Below are 21152 nucleotides of genomic sequence, written 5' to 3'. Positions count from 1 at the left end.
GTTAAGTATTAACCAGAACAGGGCCGGGAATAGGGGAATCGATACAGAACCTATAGGAATACATCACAAAGTTATACCTGTCTGCTCTGTGCCATAGCTAATAGAGGTTGACCTCAAGTTTACATTACTGAGATCTTTAATGGACCTAACAAGAATGGTGACATTATTGCTTGTGGTGGACTACCATCCTCCCCAAATAATATTCCACTTTCTCATAATTAGGAGCAATGAAATGTAACTACAAATGGGTGAAAGGAAGTACGCTGGGCTCAAATGTCTAGAATTCTCATCTATAGGTCCCACAAGCCTTCTTCCCAAATTTATTTAAATTGTTCTAAACCCTGATATTCTTTTCTTTGATATTTTCAAAGAAATTAAGTTGGTGTGTCTTGAATTCATTCTAGATTTGGCACAGAAGTGAATGATATAAGTAGACATAATTCTCTGAGCAAGCTCACTTAGCGAATGAAATGCCCGAAGGAGAAGGGCAACTCTTTTAGTCAGTCCTATCTGTATTTAGTGACAAAGATTCTGATCTGCGCTATGCTCGAAAGGAATGGTGGGAGGTACTGTGCCATGCGATGACAGCCCATGAAGACAGCACTGGAAAGATAGCCCTAGATCTGGTACAGGATCAGTATAGTGCATCTGATATACCACAGAATAAAATGTTGCAACCACTACATCGTCCTAACCACAACATTGCATGATATGTCCATTTAAGTTGATGCGGAGTTCTGAATAGTATAGTGATAAGAGATGTAGGTAATGATCCCCCACTTCAGTTGCCAAAAAACACATCTATTACATCCTTCGGCAACTAGTTCAACATCATTCTGTCGCCCGGGACGTAGCATGTTCTTGATGTAAGACTGCAATGTGTAGGTCTACATGAGTGCTTAAAAAGCCCACAACGAATGGAGTGTGCTACAAAAGGGCATACTGTGACTCAATGAGTATGGTAACCATCCCTCACTTAAGGAGCGCTCATGCCAGAGAGATGAAGCGGAAGACATATAAAGGAGGTCATTATATGTAATCAGGCATTGGATAGCTCTAGAATAATCAGAGGTCCTCTGAGTCTTCGGTTATTGATAGCCTGGATGAGAGTCACTTGTCATAGGGAGGTAGAGTGGTTAGGCAACGCGGAGAAAGTAGGTTGCATCTGTTGCAGAATCTGGCACTGGTCTGAATTTCAACGTTTGTGGCTCAAGAACTTAAATTAATCTGTTCTAAATATTTTTCACCACTCCAATTGCAAACATTGTTTTCTGTGTCAGTGGAGGCATTCAAGTGCTGCTTGCAATCCCCACGATTTGCTGTGCATCATGAACATTTACTAATGTGTGGTGTGTCATTTCAGTTCCTATCTGTATTTTCCGGAACAAAGAATCGAAAATTAATTATTTTATTTTGTTTTATTTTCCTAGAGTGGAGATCAGGATGACGAAATTTATGAAGGGATAGATGAAAGGTAAGCCTTATGTTCATCCATGTGTGTATGTTATGTGCCTGTGCTTGCTTATATAGGTACACGTGTACATTATCTACTTTTAATTACAATTAGCCCCATTTATATCATGATTAAGGGATAGACATCTGCACTATCTGGGCACTACTAATTGCATCAAAAGTTATCCTATAGTTGTGTGTGTCATTATTCCGAGGTTGCTTTGGGCTTCGTGTCCAATCTGACAGTACTGAACACGCAGTTCACAATGCCATTAGAGGGGAGGGCCGCTGGAAGCCCGCACCCGGGGACCGGCTGCTGCTGCGTGGCTGGAGATGGCGCGAGTTAGTGCGTGACCAGCGTCGCATTACCCAGGTGAGGCAGGCGGACCACCGCTGGACTGGGAGCTTGGGGGAGGAGAGCCCCGGCCTTTCGTGCAGCGGCCTACCACCCTGCGGAGTGCTGCCTGCCCCACATTGAACTTTCTGGGAGGGGGGCGGCGCACAGTGCCTTGCTGCGCGGTCCGTGCCTGCACTCCGTGGGGTGCTATTCCTGGGTTCCCGGCTGGCGGCCGGCTGAGTGTGCAGCTGCAGTGCTGAAATTGGCTGCGCTGTTGGGGATGTCGTGGCTGATGCCCTGCTACTGCCCCCGTGATTGAGTGGCTGGAACTGCTTCAGGGTGCGCTGGAGCGCCCCTGTGACCCTGAGTGACGAGGAGGCCCACCGACTGGAGGCGGGCCTTGGGTGCAGTGGACTGGCTCTGTGGTCCCGTGGTCCCGCGGTCCTGACTGGGATTTGTGCCCCCTGCTTGTCCCCTGGAGGGGGTGTTGACCCATAGATTGGAACTGATCGCAGTGAGTACCGCCCGCGCTCTCCCAGGCATCTGCTCCTGCCCATGGCCATGACATTCAGAAAGTCGGTAAAAACCTGTCTGTTCAATCAGTGAGTACGCTCTACAATCTTGCGTTTCTTTGTCTTACAGCGCCGAGACACCTCCGGGTAGTTGTGCGTTATAAAAGTTTCATAAATAAATAAATGGCGGGAATATCCTCCCCCCCTGCCTGTGGCCTACGGACAGCTTCCACGTGAACCGCTTCTGCCCGGTGGTGTGTGGCCCTGGCAGTGTTTGGGGGGGACGACTGCTGTGGGTGACTAGTGGCCCTTCCAATCCCATCTCTTGTAATTGCGCACATTGCCATGGGGCCCCGGCGGGGGAACCACCGAAGGGGCATGGCGCGGAGGACCCATCTCAGGGGGCGGCGGAGTCGGCCTCCCAGGCCTCTCCGATCAGCTGCGTCCCGCTGATTGCTCTGTCGCCCCCCCTGATAAATTGGACCTGATTCTGCAGGAGATACGGGATTCGCGCCAAGCCATTGAGCACCAGATGGGCACGCTTACAACGGGCCATAACCTCCTGCGAGCAGATCGTGGCAACCTTGCACCTACTGTCAAGGACCACACCCGCACACTGTCTGACCTGGTGCCTCAACAAAAAGATCATGCCGCTCAGCTGGTGCACTTGAATAAACAAATGACCATTCTGCTGGACAGGGCCGATGATGCAGAAGGAAGGGCGCGACAAAATAACGTCTGCATTATTGGGCTGCCGGAGCGCTCCAAAGGTGCTGATGCGACTCACTTTGTTGCGCAGTGGCTCCGAGAGAAGGTGGCCCCGGAAGGTCTTTCTGCCTTCTTCTGCGTGGAGCGGGCACAACGTATTCCTACGGGGAGGCCGACTTCCGGCCGGCCGCCCAGACCACTTATTGCCCGCATCCTCAATTACAGAGACCGCGATCCCCTCTTGCAACTGTGCAGGTGCAGTGCCAGAGGGCATCCTACCAGCCGCCCAAGAAGAGGCTCCAAGCCCTCAATCTGAAATACGCTCTCCTGTTCCCCGCACGTTTAAAAATCATCTACAATCAGAAACCCATTTCTTGGTTTACCTCACAGCGGCGAACGACTGGCTTGAGCACACCATGCCTGCTCAGTCTCTGGATGGCATCGACCTGCGGGTGCGTGGGGCGCAGGCGCAGTCCAACCGTCTCAGACCCCGTCTTGACGGTACCCTGCGGTCTCTCCCATCTGCTCGGAAACCAACCCTGGAACAGGCCATGATGGAGAAGGACTCGGCGCTGGAAGTGGCCGCTGCCATGCGGGACCCTACACAGATCTCTTCCTCTCCGGATCAATCAGAGGATGACGTGACGCCGTCGGACTCTGGCAGCAACGACCCTTTGTTCCCCACGATCACTCCCCAGGTGGTCAAGGACCTGTTTGGCTGAGGTGGAGGCCTGTCCTCTACGACACCTTCCTAACTATGACTTGGACTCAGCAAGATGTTGATATTACTTGTGTGGTGTGGAAACAGTTTTCCACGTAATTAACCTTTTTCCTCCCAGGTTCGGCATACCTCACAGTTCATCATCCTACACGGTCCCGGCGGGGAGGTGCTCTTGGGAGTGTTTATGCTGCGAGTGTTTGGTGCTGGGTTCGCCCCTCCTGCAGTTGCATTCACTGCATGGTATAACCGTTTGGACTCGATGTTTGTTAATCAGAGTTTGGACCAGCACAGTTCGATGGCTGGCCCTAGTATTGGGGATTGTTTCTTCAGTGGTTGTTTATTTTGGTTCCTTGTCCACACACTATTCTTTATTGTGTGGTGTACACAATATCATCCTGGGTCGCTCTTCTTTCCAGAAGTGTTGATGCATGCCTGTTCTGGCTAAGTATAAAATACTGACATGGAATGTGCAGGGAATGGGCTCTGTGCATAAGCGACATCGCATCTATGCTCAACTAAACAGGTGCAAGGCCCACATAGCCTTGCTCCAGAAAACGCACATGACTGACTCGGAGGTTGCTAAACTGCAGCGGAAATGGAAGGGGTAAATATATAATACATCCTATTCTGCCTTTGCACGTGGGTCGCTTATTTGGGTGAGGAATGGGGTGCCATTTGAGCTGCTGGAACGGAGGGTGGACACTTCAGGGCGCTATGTTCTCCTGCGGGGCAGGCTGGATGGAACCCCAATTGTTTTGGGTAGCCTGTATGCCCCGAACTATGAACAGACTGCTTATCTGACTGGCCTCAATGCGGTTTTAATGGACTGGGTACACTGCCCCAGGGTTCTTGGGGGGGATTTTAATTCTGTTCTAGACATGCAATTAGACCGCTCTCACCCCCGGAGCAGGGCGCAGTTCCTACTAGGATAGCGGAGTTCCTACATGCCTGGGCGGTGGGTTGGGGGATCACTGACATATGGCGCACACAACACCTGTCTGTCTGACCGAGAATATTCGTTTTACTCCCCCCGCACCAACTGCACACGTGAATAGACAGGGTTTTCTGCTCCCTGTCCCAATCATCCCAGGTGCTTGAATCCACGGACCTCGGGCAAACGTTATCCGATCACAATCCACTGGAGGTGCGGCTCGAATGGGGGAGGGCCCTCCCCCCACTCCCGACTTGGAGACTATGAAGATGGGGTGATCAGGGACACTCTGGGTACCGCTATCGCCAATTACTTCACAGAAAATACAGGTTAGGCATCCTCCTATCTAGCTGAATGGGATGCGTTTAAGTTGGTCATTAGGGGGGTGGCAATAGGGACTACTGTTGGGGCCCGGCACAAGCTACATCAGAGGCTCGTCTCCGTCGAGGACTCCCTGAACACACTGGAAACTGAGGCTCTTGCTGACCCTACCCGGCAGGCGCCACTGCAGGATGCCAGGATTCAATATGCAGAGCTCCTTGAACGACTCTGTCTAATAGATTACAGTACGTAACCCAATATAGTCATAAAGAGGCTGACAAGTCAGGGACTCTTCTGGCCCGTCTCATCCGCGATACCCTGCCCCAACACCGTATATTGGAGGTATTCCTCCCGGATGGCTCTGTGGTTAATACTCAGGCTGATATTAACATGGGGCTCTGCACCTATTATAAGTCCCTCTACGCTGCCCCGCCCGCTATGCCCCGGATCTCCTGACTAATTTCCTGGACGATCTCACCTTCCCTGAACTGACGACAGATGCACAATCGGACTTGGAGGCCCCTATCACTAGAGCAGAAATAATGGGAGCTCTTAAGAGCCTCCCTAAGAATAAGACACCAGGGTTGGACAGACTCCCAGCGGAGTTTTATTTGACTTATGCTGTACAACTCACTCCACCTCTGTTGACTCTTTACAAGACAGCACTAGAAAAACGCACACTTCCTGTAACAACTATCCAAGCACTGGCTGTTTCCCTCCCCAAGCCCAACAGAGACCCTCAAGACATATCAGGATATCGCCCTCTCTCCATGTTAGCTGAAGAGTATAAAATACTCAGTAAAATACTAGCGCAGCGTCTGCTTTCTTATCTCCCCAAACTTATTCACATGGACCAGTGCAATTTCATCCCGGGCCGTATCATTTCTCTCAATATAAGGCGACTCCACTACCGGATGGAACCCACTGCCACTCAAACCGACACCGCCGGGTGCATCTCTCTAGATATGCAACAAGCATTTGACACCCTGGACTGGACGTATATGTTGTCCTCACTTAAGAGATTTGGCATCCCGCGGGGGTGCCGACGATGGGTCAAACTACTGTACTCCTCTCCCACGGCCCGGGCTCAGACAGGCACGTCCATCTCGGCTGCTTACCCTGTAGCCAGGGGCACGCGACAGGGCTGCCCCCTGTCACCAATATTATTTGTCCTGGCGCTGGAACCCCTTCTTCTCAAGACCCGAAAGTAGGCTGTGGGACTGGGGATACCCGTGTCTAACACGACACATATTGTGTCTGCATATGCCGACGACATTATCCTCTATTTTAAAGAGCTCACTACCAGTCTGGAACCCGTGCCGACCCTCCTTAAGAATTTTGGACTGATATCGGGTTTGACGATTAATGCCCAGAAATCCCATGCTTTCTTTATGCGACATAGGGAGTCCCCTGACCCGATACCCTTTGGCGATCTCCTGTTGACGACCGCCCCAGACACTTTCAAATACCTAGGTATTCAAATTTATCGAACTCCCAAGGATCTGATTGAGAGTAATCTACAGAAGACAATACGGTCTCTCCGGAGCCAGATCTCCTTCTGGACTTCATTGCCACTGTCTGTGATGGGCAGGATAGCCATCTCCAAAATGGTGATGCTCCCTCGCCTTTTATATTTTTTTTACTAACATACCAGTTGTTATCCCGCCCAGCATATTTAAGACATTGGACTCCCTATTGTTAGACCTTATTTGGGGAAAGGGACGCAGAAGAGTGGGACTGGCGAAGTTGCAGCTTAGACCTGCTGAGGGAGGCATGGGGGCACCAGACTTTCGGGCATACTGCACGGCCGGTAAACTACAGTGGTTGTCCTATTGGCTGGTGGGAAAGAACACTCATGAGATTGGATACACCGGTCGCCTCCTTGCTCAGGGTACATTACACGCTTTACTTCTGCCACTGGCTATAATCCCCCGAACGGCCCCACCCTTGCTTAGAACCGCGCTGGCGTACTGGAAAAAGTCCCTAAACTACACGCGACTAACCCTCCCTTACTCTTCCAACATTCCCTTCCTTGAAATCCCTGGCGCAGATGGCTTAATAAGGAAGCGGACTGTGTCCTCTTGGGAGCAGGAAGGAATATCCACAGTTGGAGCACTGTTTGTAGACGGCACTCTGGCGGCCCACGACAACTTCACCCGTGCATCGAGTGTCCCTTCGATACTGTTCCTCCTTCACACCACCATTACTCACTACATCAAGCGCCACTGGTCCCCTGATGGGGTAAAACCCCCCAAAAATGAACTTGTGTACTCTACATACTTGATGAGTGCTGGTTGACATCTTACCCGATGGCTTTATAGGGGGATCCGTGCTCACTCAGGGATGTCTCTGGCCCCGCTCCAGGCAAAATGGGAGGCGGTACTGGGAAAAAAACTCACGGACAGGGACTGGACGACTATATTGGAGTTCCCCAAGAAAGTCTCCCAGAACGCTAAATTTAAATATATACAACACATGATCTTACACAGGGCCTATCTGACCCCACACCGACTGACCTGTATCTACCTAGACGCCCAACTTTCCTGCCCTAGATGTCAAGAAGCAGATGCTGATCTCATCCACATGCTGTGGTATTGTCCACGCTTGCAAACTTATTGGCAAACGATAGCTTACAGGGTCCGAGAGGTCACGGGCACGGCCGACTGGACAGCTGTGGATAGCTGTCTACTAGGTCTGCATAAACGCCCCAAGACATTGAAAGTGCAATATAAATTTGCGGACCTAGCCGTGCTGCTTGCGAAACGAGCCATCACATTAGGTGGAAATCTGCCCACCCCCCCTACAGCAGCGGCTTGGCAGGCGGAATTGATCAGGTGGGGCGCCACAGAAAGCGCTGTCATTAGACAGGAAGTATATCGAGGCCTACGCAAAACCCCATTGCTATGGATTAGAACCAAATGCAAGAGGTGCTTAAGGCCCTTGTTACACTCACCCTCCCCCCCGGTGTCGCCACCTGAGCCCCCATATCATCATCTCCACCCCCCCTACCCTGTGACTGAATTGCTTGACACTGTGTAGTCCTTTATTATGATTTGTTGCTGATGCCCAGGATTGTATGGTATGGCCTGCTCCACCTGTTGGAGCTTGATTCTCACTTTAAACTCCTTTTATAATTGCGACGGTGTACACATCCACCCCATCTTTTCCTTTTCCTAAACCATATTGTATTGTGTGGGCTAATGGACCAGGGTGGGGAGGGGGTTGTTTTTGTGTTGGATTTCTCTTTTTTGCCTCTATTATGTTCTGTGGTTCACTTATGAAGAAAACCTGAGTTTTGCCTCTTGCTCTTCGCGGACAGGGACAGCTATAACCGTTTGTCAAGATGTACCGAGAGGTTACAATGTCATGTACTCGTTAACTTAAATTTCACAATACAGTCAGTGCAACAGTAGAGAAAGTATTGGATAGTTGAGGGGTAAAAATAACTATTTCCCCTTCAGTGAGTGCAACAGTAGGGTAAGTGTTGGATAACGGAGTAATTCAATTTATTATTCCAAGTCCAGTGAGTGCAACAATAGGGAAAGTGTTGGATAGCGGAGGGATGAAAATTACTATTCTAACTCCAGTGAGAGCAACAATAGGGAAATTGTTGGATAGCAGAGGGGCAAAAATAACTATTCCCACTCCAGTGAGAGCAATGGTAGGGAAAGTGTTGGATAGCGGAGGGGTAATAATTACTATTCCCACTCTACTACTGCAAAAGTAGGATTAGTGTTGGATAGCGGAGGGGTAACATTTACTATTCCCACTCCAGCAAGTGCAACATTAGGGAAAATGATGGATAGCGAAGGGGTAAAAATTATTATTTCAACTCAAATGAGTGCAGCAGTAGGGAAAGTGTTGGATATCGAAGAGCAACAATTACTATTCCCACTCCAAAGAGTGCAACAGTAGAGAAAGCGTTGGATAGCGGAGGGGTAAAAAATACTACTCCCACTCCAGTGAGAACAACAATAGGGAAAATGTTTGACGTAGGGGTTTAAATGTACCATTACCACACAAGTGAGTGCAACAGTAGAGTAAGTGTTGGATAGCGGAGGGGTAAAATATATATATAAAAAATATAACATTATAAAAATAAATAATATTTAAAAAATAAAAAATCTAATATATTAAATATATAAAAAGAAAACATATTATAATATGTATTACATATAAAAAATACATGTAAATATTATAATAATAAATACATTTATAAAAGATTAGTTTAAACTAAAAAACACTAACGAACAAAAACATTAATTAATATGTATTTATTTTATTTCCTACCCTATAACACCACACCAATAACAACACACTTCAAATTTTTTGAATAAATGTACTTCCATAATTAACATAATTAATAATAAATTAAAAAATGGTATTAATAAATAAAACTAATAAACATTAACTACACACACTTTAACACTATAATGTCCACAACACACACCTAAATTAAACTATAAAATAATAAAATACAATTAAAACGTATTTGTAAATTAAAAACTATTACTATTTACAACTAATTATAAAGTAATTAAGATGGATTTAATACCTGCCCTTTACCCCTTTAAAAGTAAAAACAACAGACAAAAAACAAACAATTACCCAAAATAAATATCAAATAATTAACATTAATTAACAACTATATATTAATTAATTGAACACAAATTACTTCTCACCCTATACCCCTATAAACACCACAACACACACCTATGATCAATTACACAATTACTATAACTAATGTTTAATTAATTTAATTAATGTCAATTCACAAATATTTATTAATAATAAATAAATAAACTACTTAACACCCATTACTCCTATAATGTAGTGTAATGTAAAAATTATTTATAAAGTGCTCGGACACCACTGGTTTCATGGCGCTATAGGACAGATAAACTCAAGAGGGGGCAGGAAACCGGTGTTCAGTCATCATATGCTTGTCGGAACAAGTGGGTTTTTAGTAGTTTCCTGAAGGACATGTAGCAGGTGGTTGACCGAAGTTCGTGGGGGAGAGAATTCCAAGTTTTGGGTGCCAGAAAAGAGAACCCAAGGCCGCCGTGTTTCTTCCGTTTAAAGGAAGGGACAGAAAGAAGGTTGTGGTGCAAGGAGCGCAGGTTACGGGAGGGGACGTAACGATGGATCCTAGAAGTTACAAAGGCAGGGCAATGGCCAGTCAAGGATTTGAAAACGATGCAGCCAAGTTTGAAAATACCACGTTTCGTCACTGGTAGCCAATGAAGCTTTTTCAATATGGGGGAGACATGTTGATGTCTAGGTTGACGAAATACAAGTCTCGCTGCTTGATTCTGCACCAGTTGTAATTGGCGGAGTTGGTAGGCTGGGATGCCAACGTAAAGAACGTTGGCATAATCAAGGCGGGAGATAACCAATGCCATGATAACCAGTACGAGGGCCTCAGTGGTCAAAAACCTGGAGATTTTTAGAATTCGTCGTAGTTGGAAAAAACATGACGAAGTAACTGCCTTGATCTGGGGTGCCAATGAGAGATCTTTGCTGATGGTAACCCCTAAGCTCTTTACAGATTCAGAGGGGGAAGGAGCGGGGCCCCAAGATGGTGGCCAGAAATTGGGGTTCCATGGATTAAGGGGGCCTCCTGTTAGAACCAGCTCCGTTTTGTTGTGATTCAATTTCAATTGGCTTTGAGACATCCATTCTCCAATAAAGGTCATAGTAGACTGAAAATTAGCGATGGATGTGGGTGTGGATTTAAGATTAAAGACCATTTGAATGTCATCAGCGTAGTTGAAAATAGTAACGGGATAGTTATGTAGCGATTGAATCAGGGGTTGCATATATAGGTTGAATAAAAGTGGTGATAGGGCTAACCCTTGTGGAACCCCCCAAGTTAATTTCACAGGGGTGGCCGAAAAGGAGGATAGCCGAACAGCCTGGGAGCGATGGAATAAGAAGGATCTGATCCACTCTAGCGCTGTGCCCCGGATGCCGGCTCTGCCGACACAGTCGATCAGAAGAGTGTGATCGACCGTGTCGAAAGCAGCCGACAAGTCCAGGAGCACGAGTGCCTGGGGAATGTTGTTATCAGCTCCCTTCCTGAGCTTGTCCATCACAGCCACAATAACAGCCTCAGTAGAGTGTCCCGGCCGGAAACCTGCCTGCTGGGGATCCAGAAATTGGGAAGACTCAATAAAGGCACTGAGACAGTTAGTCACATGGGCCTCTAGAATTTTACTAAGAAAAGGGAGTAGGGAAATGGGACGGAAGTTGCTCAGTACTAGGGGATCAGCATTGGGTTTTTTAAGAATTGGCATTACTACGGCACATTTAAAAAAGTCAGGAACAATACCAGTGGTCAGAGAGCTGTTGAGTAATGAAAGTGGGGGATCAGGTCAGGCTTGAAAGGCTTTTTTAAGACCTCAGGGGGGCAACTGTCATTTGGGGAGCCAGAGTTTACTCTATTTAGGAGGGCCAGAAACTCTGGCTTAGAAATTGGGGGGATATGGTCTAACACCAGTGGATTTCCACAAGTGGAAGCAGGGATCTAACATGGGATTGAGGGCGGAATATTGTTTTTAATGAGGGCAATTTTTTCAATGAAAAAGGCATTTAATGAGTTACACAATACCTGAGAGGGAGCCGTCTTGGCTAAAACCCGATCTGGTAGGGTGAGCTCATTAACAATGGAGAAAACATCTTTGGATTTGGACGAGGAATTAATGATTTTTTGAGAAAAATATGTGGATTTAGTTTGTAAGATAGAATTTTTATATTGTTTTAATAAGGAGATGTAGATAGTTTTCTCCTCAGGAGTGTAATGGCGCCGCCAACGGTGTTCAGCCTGCCGCAGGACTAGTTTTTCCTTTTTTAGATCCTCGGAAAACCAGCGCTGAGCGTCGTGAGGGCGCTTAGTTTTTATTTTTTTCATTGGAGCGACTTTATCACATGCGATTCCAGCCAGTTACCAAAGTTAGAAGCTTGGGCGGAGGTGGAAGACAGTTCCTTGGGGGCTGAGGAAATCAAGAGACTGTGAAATTCAATCTGATCAACTCGTGTCCAATTTCGTGCAAAAAAATTGTTGACAGGAGTGGGGGGGACGTAGGGGGTCTGGGTGATGACAAAGGAAATAAAGAAGTGATCAGACCAGGGACAAGGAGAAATGGTGGGGGGAGTGATTTTGGAGGTCCAAGCTTGATCGAGAATGTGCCCCTTGATGTGAGTAGCCTTATCAATGTTTTGGGTGAATTTAGGCCAGTCAATAGATTGGAGAATTCAACCGATAGGTTGCTTTCGCCAGGATCTAGAGGCCAGTAGTTGAAATAACCATTAACAATGATTTTGGCATGATTAAGGGCAAGATGAGATATCTGTTCTCCAAAAAGCTGAGGGAATGAGGGCATATGATCAGGGGGTCGATAAAAGAGGGCACAAATAGAGGCAAACTTAGAGGAGGTGAATTGTAGTACAAGACTATCGACACCAGGAAGGCTGATCCTTTCTAAGGTGGTGAATTTATGCTTATGATGTATAATAGCTGCGACTCCGCCACCTGATTTGCCTTGAAGGCGATTGGAATGGAGTAAATAGTAGCCATTAGGAATTGCAGCAAGAATATCCGGTGCGGAGTCGTCCGTCAGCCAGGTTTCTGTCAAGAGGAGAATATCAGTAGTACCGGCGTCGAGTAGTTGGAAAATCTCCAATTGGTGTTTCACCATTGAACGTGTATTAAGATAGTAACAGTTAGGGGGGCAAGGACCGAGGCGCAAGATATACTAGGACATTGAGGGAGCCCAGGAGGTCTAGCAGGAGGTGATCTTACCTGGCGGTTGAGCCCAGTAGGTTTGGAGTCATAGATATCCGAAGTAAGTGCAACCTGCCTGTCCAGAGGGTTCATAGGGCCATCATGTTGCAAGTTATAAAGCTCAGGCAAGGTATAGGTAATGTGGGGGGCATAGTGCCTGGCCCCTGGGCCCGGGCTGGCGCGGACGGGCGCAGACGGGCTTGCATTTGGCGCGCCCGCTGCGCGGCCGGGGAAGACACATGACTTAAGTGAGGAAAAGGGAGGGGCATGGCCTAGCGTGGAGGGGGCGTGGCCTGACCAGGCTTCCACTGAATGACGTCAATGTGTGGAGCGACCCGCGACAGCGTTCAAAATCGGCTGTGCGGGAGGGTATGCTGGCGAGAATGAGGCCAAGTGCAAAAGTAAGGTACAATTAAAAACACAAGAAATACAATGTTTAAAAATGCTCGTTGCTCCCGGCTTCCGCCTCAGGAGTTTGTTTCTGTCTGTCTGCGCGTAGGTTTGGGCGTGCTATAAGGGCGGGGGCGTGGCCTAGCGTGGAGGGGCGTGGCCTGATCAGGCTTCCACTGAATGGCGTCAATGTGTGGAGCGACCCGCGACAGCGTTCAAAATCGGCTGTGCGGGAGGGTATGCTGGCGAGAATGAGGCCAAGTGCAAAAGTTAGGTACAATTAAAAACACAAGAAATACAATGTTTAAAAATGCTCGTTGCTCCCTGCTTCCGCCTCAGGAGTTTGTCTCAGTATAACTCCCAAAAAACACCTAATCACACAATTACCATAATTAATTGCCAATTAAGTAATTATAATTAATGAACAACCAACTATTTATTCATCAATTAAAAATACATTGCTTCACACCCTTTACACCTATAAACACCAGAAGACGCACCTAAAGTTAATTACACAATTACCATAATTAAATACCAATTAATTAATTACGATGAATTAACAACCAATTATTAATTCATCAATTAGAATTAAATGACTTCCCACTATTTACACCTATAAACACCACAACGCACACTTAAAAATACACAATTACTATAATTAATTATGAATTAATTAATTACAACCAATTACTAATTCATCAACTAAAAATAAATTACTTCCTACCCTTTACACCCTTAAACACCACAACACACACCTAAAATTAATTACACAATTACCATAATTAATTATCAATTAATTAATTATTATTAACTAACCCATAATTCATTAATTAATTAATACTAAATTACTTTACACGTTTAACACTATAACATCTCAATAAAACAAATATTAATAAATAAATAATCAATTAAATTAATATAATTAAATTACTTCCCACCCTATTCCCCTATAAACCCACGACCCGATATGGAACTAAAACGCAAAATTCTAATAAAATAAAGTAATAACTACTAAAAATGTAACACATATATTACAAATGCAAACAATTCTTATCCCAAAAAAATAGATCACATACATTTAAAATATATACTAAAATACATAACATTAATTAAAAAATCGATATTTTTAACAACTATATTTTTGCAAACGGTATTAAACACTTCGATATTTTTAAAATCGATATTACTTACCTTAAGTCGATATTCTTGACCACGATATTCTTGCTGTCGATATTTCTGCACCACGATATTTATAAATCTATATTTGTGCAACTCTATATTTTTTAACTCTATATTCTGTCTGCACACCCTAATTCAGCAAGAGAATAAGATCGTTTTAGTGCCATTGTGCATTTTATTTTGGCATTTTATTTGTGTTGGAGAAATCCTAATTGACCTTCCCTAAGAATGGATTGCAGTACTCCAATAGTTTGTAAAATCCAATGTAATATATGGGATTCTGTAATTCCTGTATATGCCCCTGTCTTTAATTTCTTTATAATCGGCGACTTGTGACACACACAGTCACTGAAGAAAAGAGGTGCAAACCCAACTATTGTAAGTTATTTCAGTTATGATCTGATGTCACAATGACTGCTGCAAGAGCCAGCGGCAGAGGCGAAAGGCAGATCAGGTCACGAAGCTTAATTAGAACAATGGAATGTCTGGAGCTCCATTGGAAACAGTATAGTCCTCTGGGCTTCTAATGTCCAGTAGAAGCCCGAAGCTCCAACATTTTGTGAACAAAAGGCCTCACGGAGCTCGAGGGGATGTCAGTCCCCTCAGGCTCCATGAGGCCTTTTTTTTTTACAAATTAGATCATTCTGCCCTGGAATGTTTTAATAGCCTTAGAGCCCTCCGTAGCTGGCTCTTCCAGCCTTTAAAGTCCAGCTCCCATGTTAAAGGCCTTCGCCTTCGGCTCAGGCTGTTAATGCTAGAGTGGGCCTTTAATGCCCCGTAGAGCCAACTACACCGGGTGTCTAAGTATATAAAAAATCAGCTGTTAAAACAAGGGAATTAGATCTTTGCTTTTTTTTCTTCCCAATTTGTTTAGCTTATAACGACAAGCAGAGAGAATGTTTATTTTCGGCACTCCTTATATAGTTAGAGACAAGTTAGAATCTTTTTGCATGTTTCTACACATTCCGAGCTACATTAGCATTTTTTCTTTTAACTGACTTGTATTGAACTGTTTCCAATGTGTTTGTAACAAATATCGAGTAGCTTTTGATGTGTTTAACTTTGCACTATTTTTATTCTTCATGTTTGCAAACATTCTCACTCTTCCATAAGTAAAAGCTATGCACCAAAGTTTTAATTGTTTTGTGGAAAAGGTGATGGTGTGATCATGTATTATATGGGATAAAGTACTACCCCTGGTGTACATAATAAGGACATTGCACTTCAGAGTTTCATCATAATCTTATACAGGAACTCGGCCCTCAGCCTCGTTTCTCTATATGGTTATGGATGCACTCGGTGACTGGCAATATCCCTAACATGTACGGCAGATGGTACTTTATCCTATACATTATGTTATCATCCATGACTTTTTGACCCAGTATCTCACTACATCAAGTTTGTACTGCTCCCATGATGAAGGTAGACACACCCTGTGTAAATGGCAAGTAACAGTAAAAATAGCAATTAAATATTTTCATCTTCAACTTTCTCCAAATATTTCAAACTAGTTACTCCTTTCTTATGGGAAATATTTGTAGCAGCTTCGGGTTGGGATCTGCGCACTGCAGCAGGGACGTGCACTGATAGCCACAACATCAGACAGTATTGAAGAAGTCCTGATGCATTTGGAATCTTCTGTGATCTTGAGGAAGTTCAGGGCTGGGATTGATCTGGGTTTGAGTTTCCAGGTAATCACATACATTCCTAACGGCTTCCCACGCTCAATGTGCACACCTCAGCAGTAAAATCCTGTAGCCTGCAGATAAATCGGATGTCATATATTTTCAAGTGGGTAGTGGCAGCGGTCTTCCAACTTGTAAACATAGTTTCCATTTGGAGAAAAAAGGAAGAACATTAATAATCCTACCTCAAACTGAAGGATTTTCTGATAGTTTAGAATCAGGCATAAAAATGGAAAGCTACAATTTTCATAGTTTAGGCACACAGGAAAATGGGTTTTACTGTATCTCTGAAACTGAATAACTTTAGAAAAACTGCAGGTGTAAGCACACGACTTCTAAAATTATTATTTTTTGAGAATCAGACGCAGATTTTATCAAATGTGAAACATCTGTGCTATTGACTTAAAAAATGTATATGTATTTTTACTCTGAAAAGCAACTCTTGCACAAAAGAGGATGAGAAGAGGAGAGAGAAGGAAGACAAAAGAAGGCAGGAGCAGGAAAAGAAAGAACAGAAAAAAGAGCAAGAAATACGAAAAAAGTTCAAAGTAAGGACTTGTCTCTATGAATGTTGTTGTAATGTCGTAATTGTAATATAAGCAATTTTTCTAGAGGGGGACTCGGAAAAACAGCCATGCATAATACCTTCAGAAGTAATCAATTAAGGTTCATATTATTTTTTAAACATTATTATAGAAGTAGGATGTGCATATTTTCTTTCTTATTGATCACAGTGTCCTTCCAGACTTGTTGCCACCACGGATGACTGTGAAACACCTCCTCTGGCTCCATGGGCACTTTTGGGTTACTCCTCTTGTGTCACTCCTGGGTGGACTCCAGACTACTCTCGCGGACACGCCTTTGACATCTTATCCCCTTGTTTCATAGGTTACAGGCCAGGGGGGCTTGAAGAAAACAAAGTATGAAATTCAGGGAGGCCAGAACTAAAGACATAGATACATAATTTTCAAAATATCTGAATTCTGAACATGTATACCAGTGTAGAGCTCATGTTAATCAATGTTCATACAAAGAAGAGTGGTGCAACAGGAAGTGAGCTGCTTGGGTGCTTGAGAGGCAAAATACAGTGATAGCTGCATGGAACCGATCATATTTCCATGTACGCTCTGAGTGCGAGAAAAGGACGAAGTACAGTGCAGCTGTGCAGTAACAGGGCCCCATCTGCTGCCAACATTAATTAATTACTGCTTATTTAGTGTTACTTCGTCTCGAATGCTGTCATTTGTATAGCGTGAACCTAGCCAAAAGGCATTGAAGCGCTGTACGGGGACAAAGGCAAGGATACAGCCAACAAGAGATAGGAAATGTACCTGGGTTCTCAGGTACTGGATTTTCGTCTTTTACTACTAACCAAACATGAACATCTACGTTCCAAAAGCGCGACTGTATATAATTCAGTATCCGAACTGGAATTGTAAATGAACTTAAAGAGTTAATGTTGTCTATATGCTAGGTATAGGGGATGTGGCCTAACGGCTAAACTATAGACGATGGAACCTGGAGACTTGAGTTCTAATTTCGGTGCCACCACTTGATTAGAATTTGTGTAGTAATTGGACAAAGCACCTGGTGCCTCAAACAGAGAAGTACATAATGTAAACCCCTGCTCAAACCCTCCATTGAACTGCCGCGCTTTGATGCTCGCCTTGTGCAGTTTGGATGCCATTGAATACAACTTTCTGTATTCTATTCTTTATGAGTTAGTTATTGTTGGACTGGGCCCTCTCTACAGAGTCACCCTCAAACCTTTTGCCTTCATCACTCCGGTTTTCTGAACCCGTTTCTGTTGGCATTTAGGACTATGTGCACTACACCACTGCCAGGGTTGGATTGGGAATGCAAATCGGCCAGGGCAAGCAAAAAAAAGTGGCCCACATTTGCATATTGCCTTTCGCAAAACACGGCTTCTGCGAAATTTTATTTAAAAAGGGGGTAGGTAAAAAAAGTACACTGATTAGTTTACACTGGTGAAATGCACCTGAAAACAAATGAAGCCACTTCTGCTCAGACCCCCTTCCCCCGCTCACTATGCATACATTATTTGGCCGGCCCAGCGGGTGAAAGGGAGTGACACCTCTGCCCTTTGATAAAAGGGAGGTAATGGATGCCCATCTGCCCCCAGAAAGGCCACTCAGGCATCCACTGGGCTGCTTGCAGTATCCAAACAACCAAGGAACCCCCCAAATCGTCCCCCAGGCTGCTCAAAAAAGCAGCCCACAGCTGGAACTGGACACAGGCCCCTCGGGCATTGCCCGAGTGCCCACGTTACCAATCCTACCCTGACCACTGTTATCCAGTGCTAACGTGCTTGTGCTCTCTGCTTTAAACGTGGTAAAATTTGCTTACACCCCATTGCCACATTTAATGTACTTATAAATTTGTAGCAAAGTGGTACTACATGTACCTGGGCCTGTCAATTAGAAGCTACTAGTGGAACTGCAGCACTTATTGTGCAACTAACTAGCCTTTCTAATCTTTTGCATGCATCGGATGGCCAACAGCCATCTGACGACACAAAGGGCGCGTGCGGAGGACGGCCACCGGCCGTTCAAACTGCGCACGCATCATTTTAAGCAGATAAACAAGTCTCAGGCCTGCCATTGCAGCCTGTGTGCAGTTGATAAACTGCCACTTCAACCATATGCCAGACCTAAACCTTCCTTTTTAATACAAATAAGTCGCATGTAGAGTAGGCCCTAAACAGCCCAAAGGGCAAGGGGCTTTGTATTAAAAAAGTGGGACTTACATGTCCTGGAAGTGAAAAACTCTTAAATCCGTTTTTCACTACTGCAAGGCCTATGTCTCCCATGGGATAACATTGGATTACCTTATTACATTTAATAAACAATAACTTTTTGGGTAGCAGGAAATGTCATGTTTGGTGTCTAAGAAATTATAATCTTAAAACTCTCCTTAATGATAAAGTCAGATTTTAAGACAAAATTCTGGAATTGCCACTTTTAGAAAATTTACATTTTCTTGTCCTAAACATTTAGTGGTCGATTCTGATTCTGGAAAAACCGCTCCGAATAGCCGTTTGGAGCGTTTTTCCCGTACGAATCGTACCCTGCAATGTCCCGCGTACGTACGACGAAGTACGATTCGTACCAGGAGCCGGACACCGTACGAATCTTACAGAGACCGTACGACTCGAATCCCCGTACGAGTCTCCGTCGGAACCCGCTGTACGCGACATCTGTACGGCTCGCGGCTGGTTTATATGACCCAGCAAGTACGATACGTGTCGGGTACGCACCGTACAATCCTTTTTTTACAGGAGCTGAAAACAGCCGTAAAAGCAGAGTTGGCACCGAAAAAGGTACTGAACGGCCCCGCCGGGTACAGTGCGTACCCCCCATGATCGCAGGGGTACGCACCGTACCCCATGTACGCTGGGTGTACGGGGCGAACCCCTGCGATCATGGGGAGTAGGCACCGTACCCCATGTACGCTGGGTGTGCGGGGCATACCCCTGCGATCATGGGGGTACGCACCGTACGGTATGTATGTGAATCGACCCCTTGGTGCCTGCAGCCTGTTCCTGAGTCACATGACTAGGAGTAATTGCTACTTGGCTTTTGTGCATTCCTCCCAGACAATGGCTGAGGGGAGGATTGGGTGTTGGCAGGATGAGCCATCCTGACAGGCTGGGTGGGGCAGAGCTGTCACCTACCGCACTTGCACTTCAAAGTAGCTGCCTCAGCACACAGACAAAATACTTCACACTAGCCTTGTCTGAATCCAGACATCCTGGGACCAGGGACAGGAGAAAGAAAATTCCAAAACCAGATTTGTGAGTCTAGAAGTTTCTCCCAATTCAAGCCTGGCGACCAGGTATATTATTGGCTCCTCAGACCAACTCTTTTGTACAAACCTGGACCTGTGGATACTACAGGTTGGCACCCATGTCACTTCATCTCAATAACTCCAGAAAAAAATTGAAGAATGGTATACTGATGACCTACGCAGTGAAAAATCCAGATGTAAACACTATGGGGCTGATTCCGATCTCGGTCGGAAGGGCACCGAATCGGGTTCGGCATTAGCAGATCGGATTCGGAGGCTGAATTTCCGTCCGGTTCGTACACAGGTCTGAACGTCGAAGTACGATGCGAACAAGCGCGAAATCTCCGTCAGAATAGTTTCCGGGTCCGAACCGCTCCGTACGTCTCGGCCGTAAGCTAACCGTGGCGCGCAATGGAGGCGTATTCCGACCGAGCCAGTACAATGCTTGATTCGGACAGCCAGATCGAGTCAGAGCTTCCGGTTCGCAATAGCTCCCGGAGATGGGCTTTGGGGGTCCGCATCGGACCCCCTGTTACCCGCAGCCTTACGACTCGGACACAGGGGGAGACCTATGGGTCTCCCCAACACAGGCAGGTACGGTGCAGATGGCACCAACGCGTACCCACTGTAGGGAGCGCACTTGTTCGCAACGTGCCCTTTCAGTCAATGGCAGCTCATGTATGCATCGTATGATCTGCTCCCATTGACTTCTATGGGAGTCCGACCGAACCGAGTCCGACAGCATACGGCCGCAATGTACTCACTCAGTCGGACTGCAGGAGTCTGGATCAGTCGGAAAACACCCCGGAGCCGGCCCGGTCGGAGTGCTTTCCAACCGAGATCAGACTTGGCCCCTAAGAAAAATCCTGGTGCAAATCCCAGCTGGAGACAGATAAATAAAAATTCAAACTAGCCCTCACTATCTATCATAAGAATTTAAAAAGGGCATGTAAAGACCATTATATAACTAAACTTAATCAGGAAGGAAACTCATCAAAAGATCTTTTAAAATTCTTAATGCTCTTACCCATCCTTCAGCATGTGCACAGTTGGTCACCCCCTCTCAGGGTCTGTGTGGTAACCTAGCCATATATTTTGACGATAAAATAAACTTACTTTTTATTAAAAAAAATCCTCAAAATATGGGCCAGGTGCTACCTATCAAATCTGAATTAATACCACTATTTGGCTCAGGAGAAGGTCTGAAAAAATTTAAGCATACTGATGTTGCACAAGTGGAAGCCATGCTAAAAAAAACAAAATCTGGATCTCCTCTGGATATTATGCCTGCCCATAAGTTTGCCCTTCTCGCCCATTTCTTGTCTG

The 21152-nt window shown here is 45.5% G+C and overlaps 1 protein-coding gene across 4 annotated transcripts in view; it reads left to right on the top strand.

Annotated features, from left to right (window-relative positions):
• FYB1 (FYN binding protein 1) overlaps window positions 1–21152 on the top strand; it is a 710353-nt gene that overhangs the window by 546204 nt on the left and 142997 nt on the right. For all 4 annotated transcript variants that reach the window (XM_078674989.1, XM_078674991.1, XM_078674987.1 and 1 more), the window contains exons 6-7: window positions 1431–1474; window positions 16456–16567. In XM_078674989.1, coding sequence (XP_078531115.1) covers window positions 1431–1474; window positions 16456–16567 — 156 coding nt within the window. The remainder of the gene's footprint in view (window positions 1–1430; window positions 1475–16455; window positions 16568–21152) is intronic.

The sequence above is a fragment of the Lissotriton helveticus genome, chromosome 2_1 (genome assembly GCF_964261635.1).
Source record: "Lissotriton helveticus chromosome 2_1, aLisHel1.1, whole genome shotgun sequence".
Taxonomy (NCBI): domain Eukaryota; kingdom Metazoa; phylum Chordata; class Amphibia; order Caudata; family Salamandridae; genus Lissotriton; species Lissotriton helveticus.
Note: the sequence above shows the minus strand (reverse complement) of the source record. Positions and strands in the feature narration are given on the sequence as shown.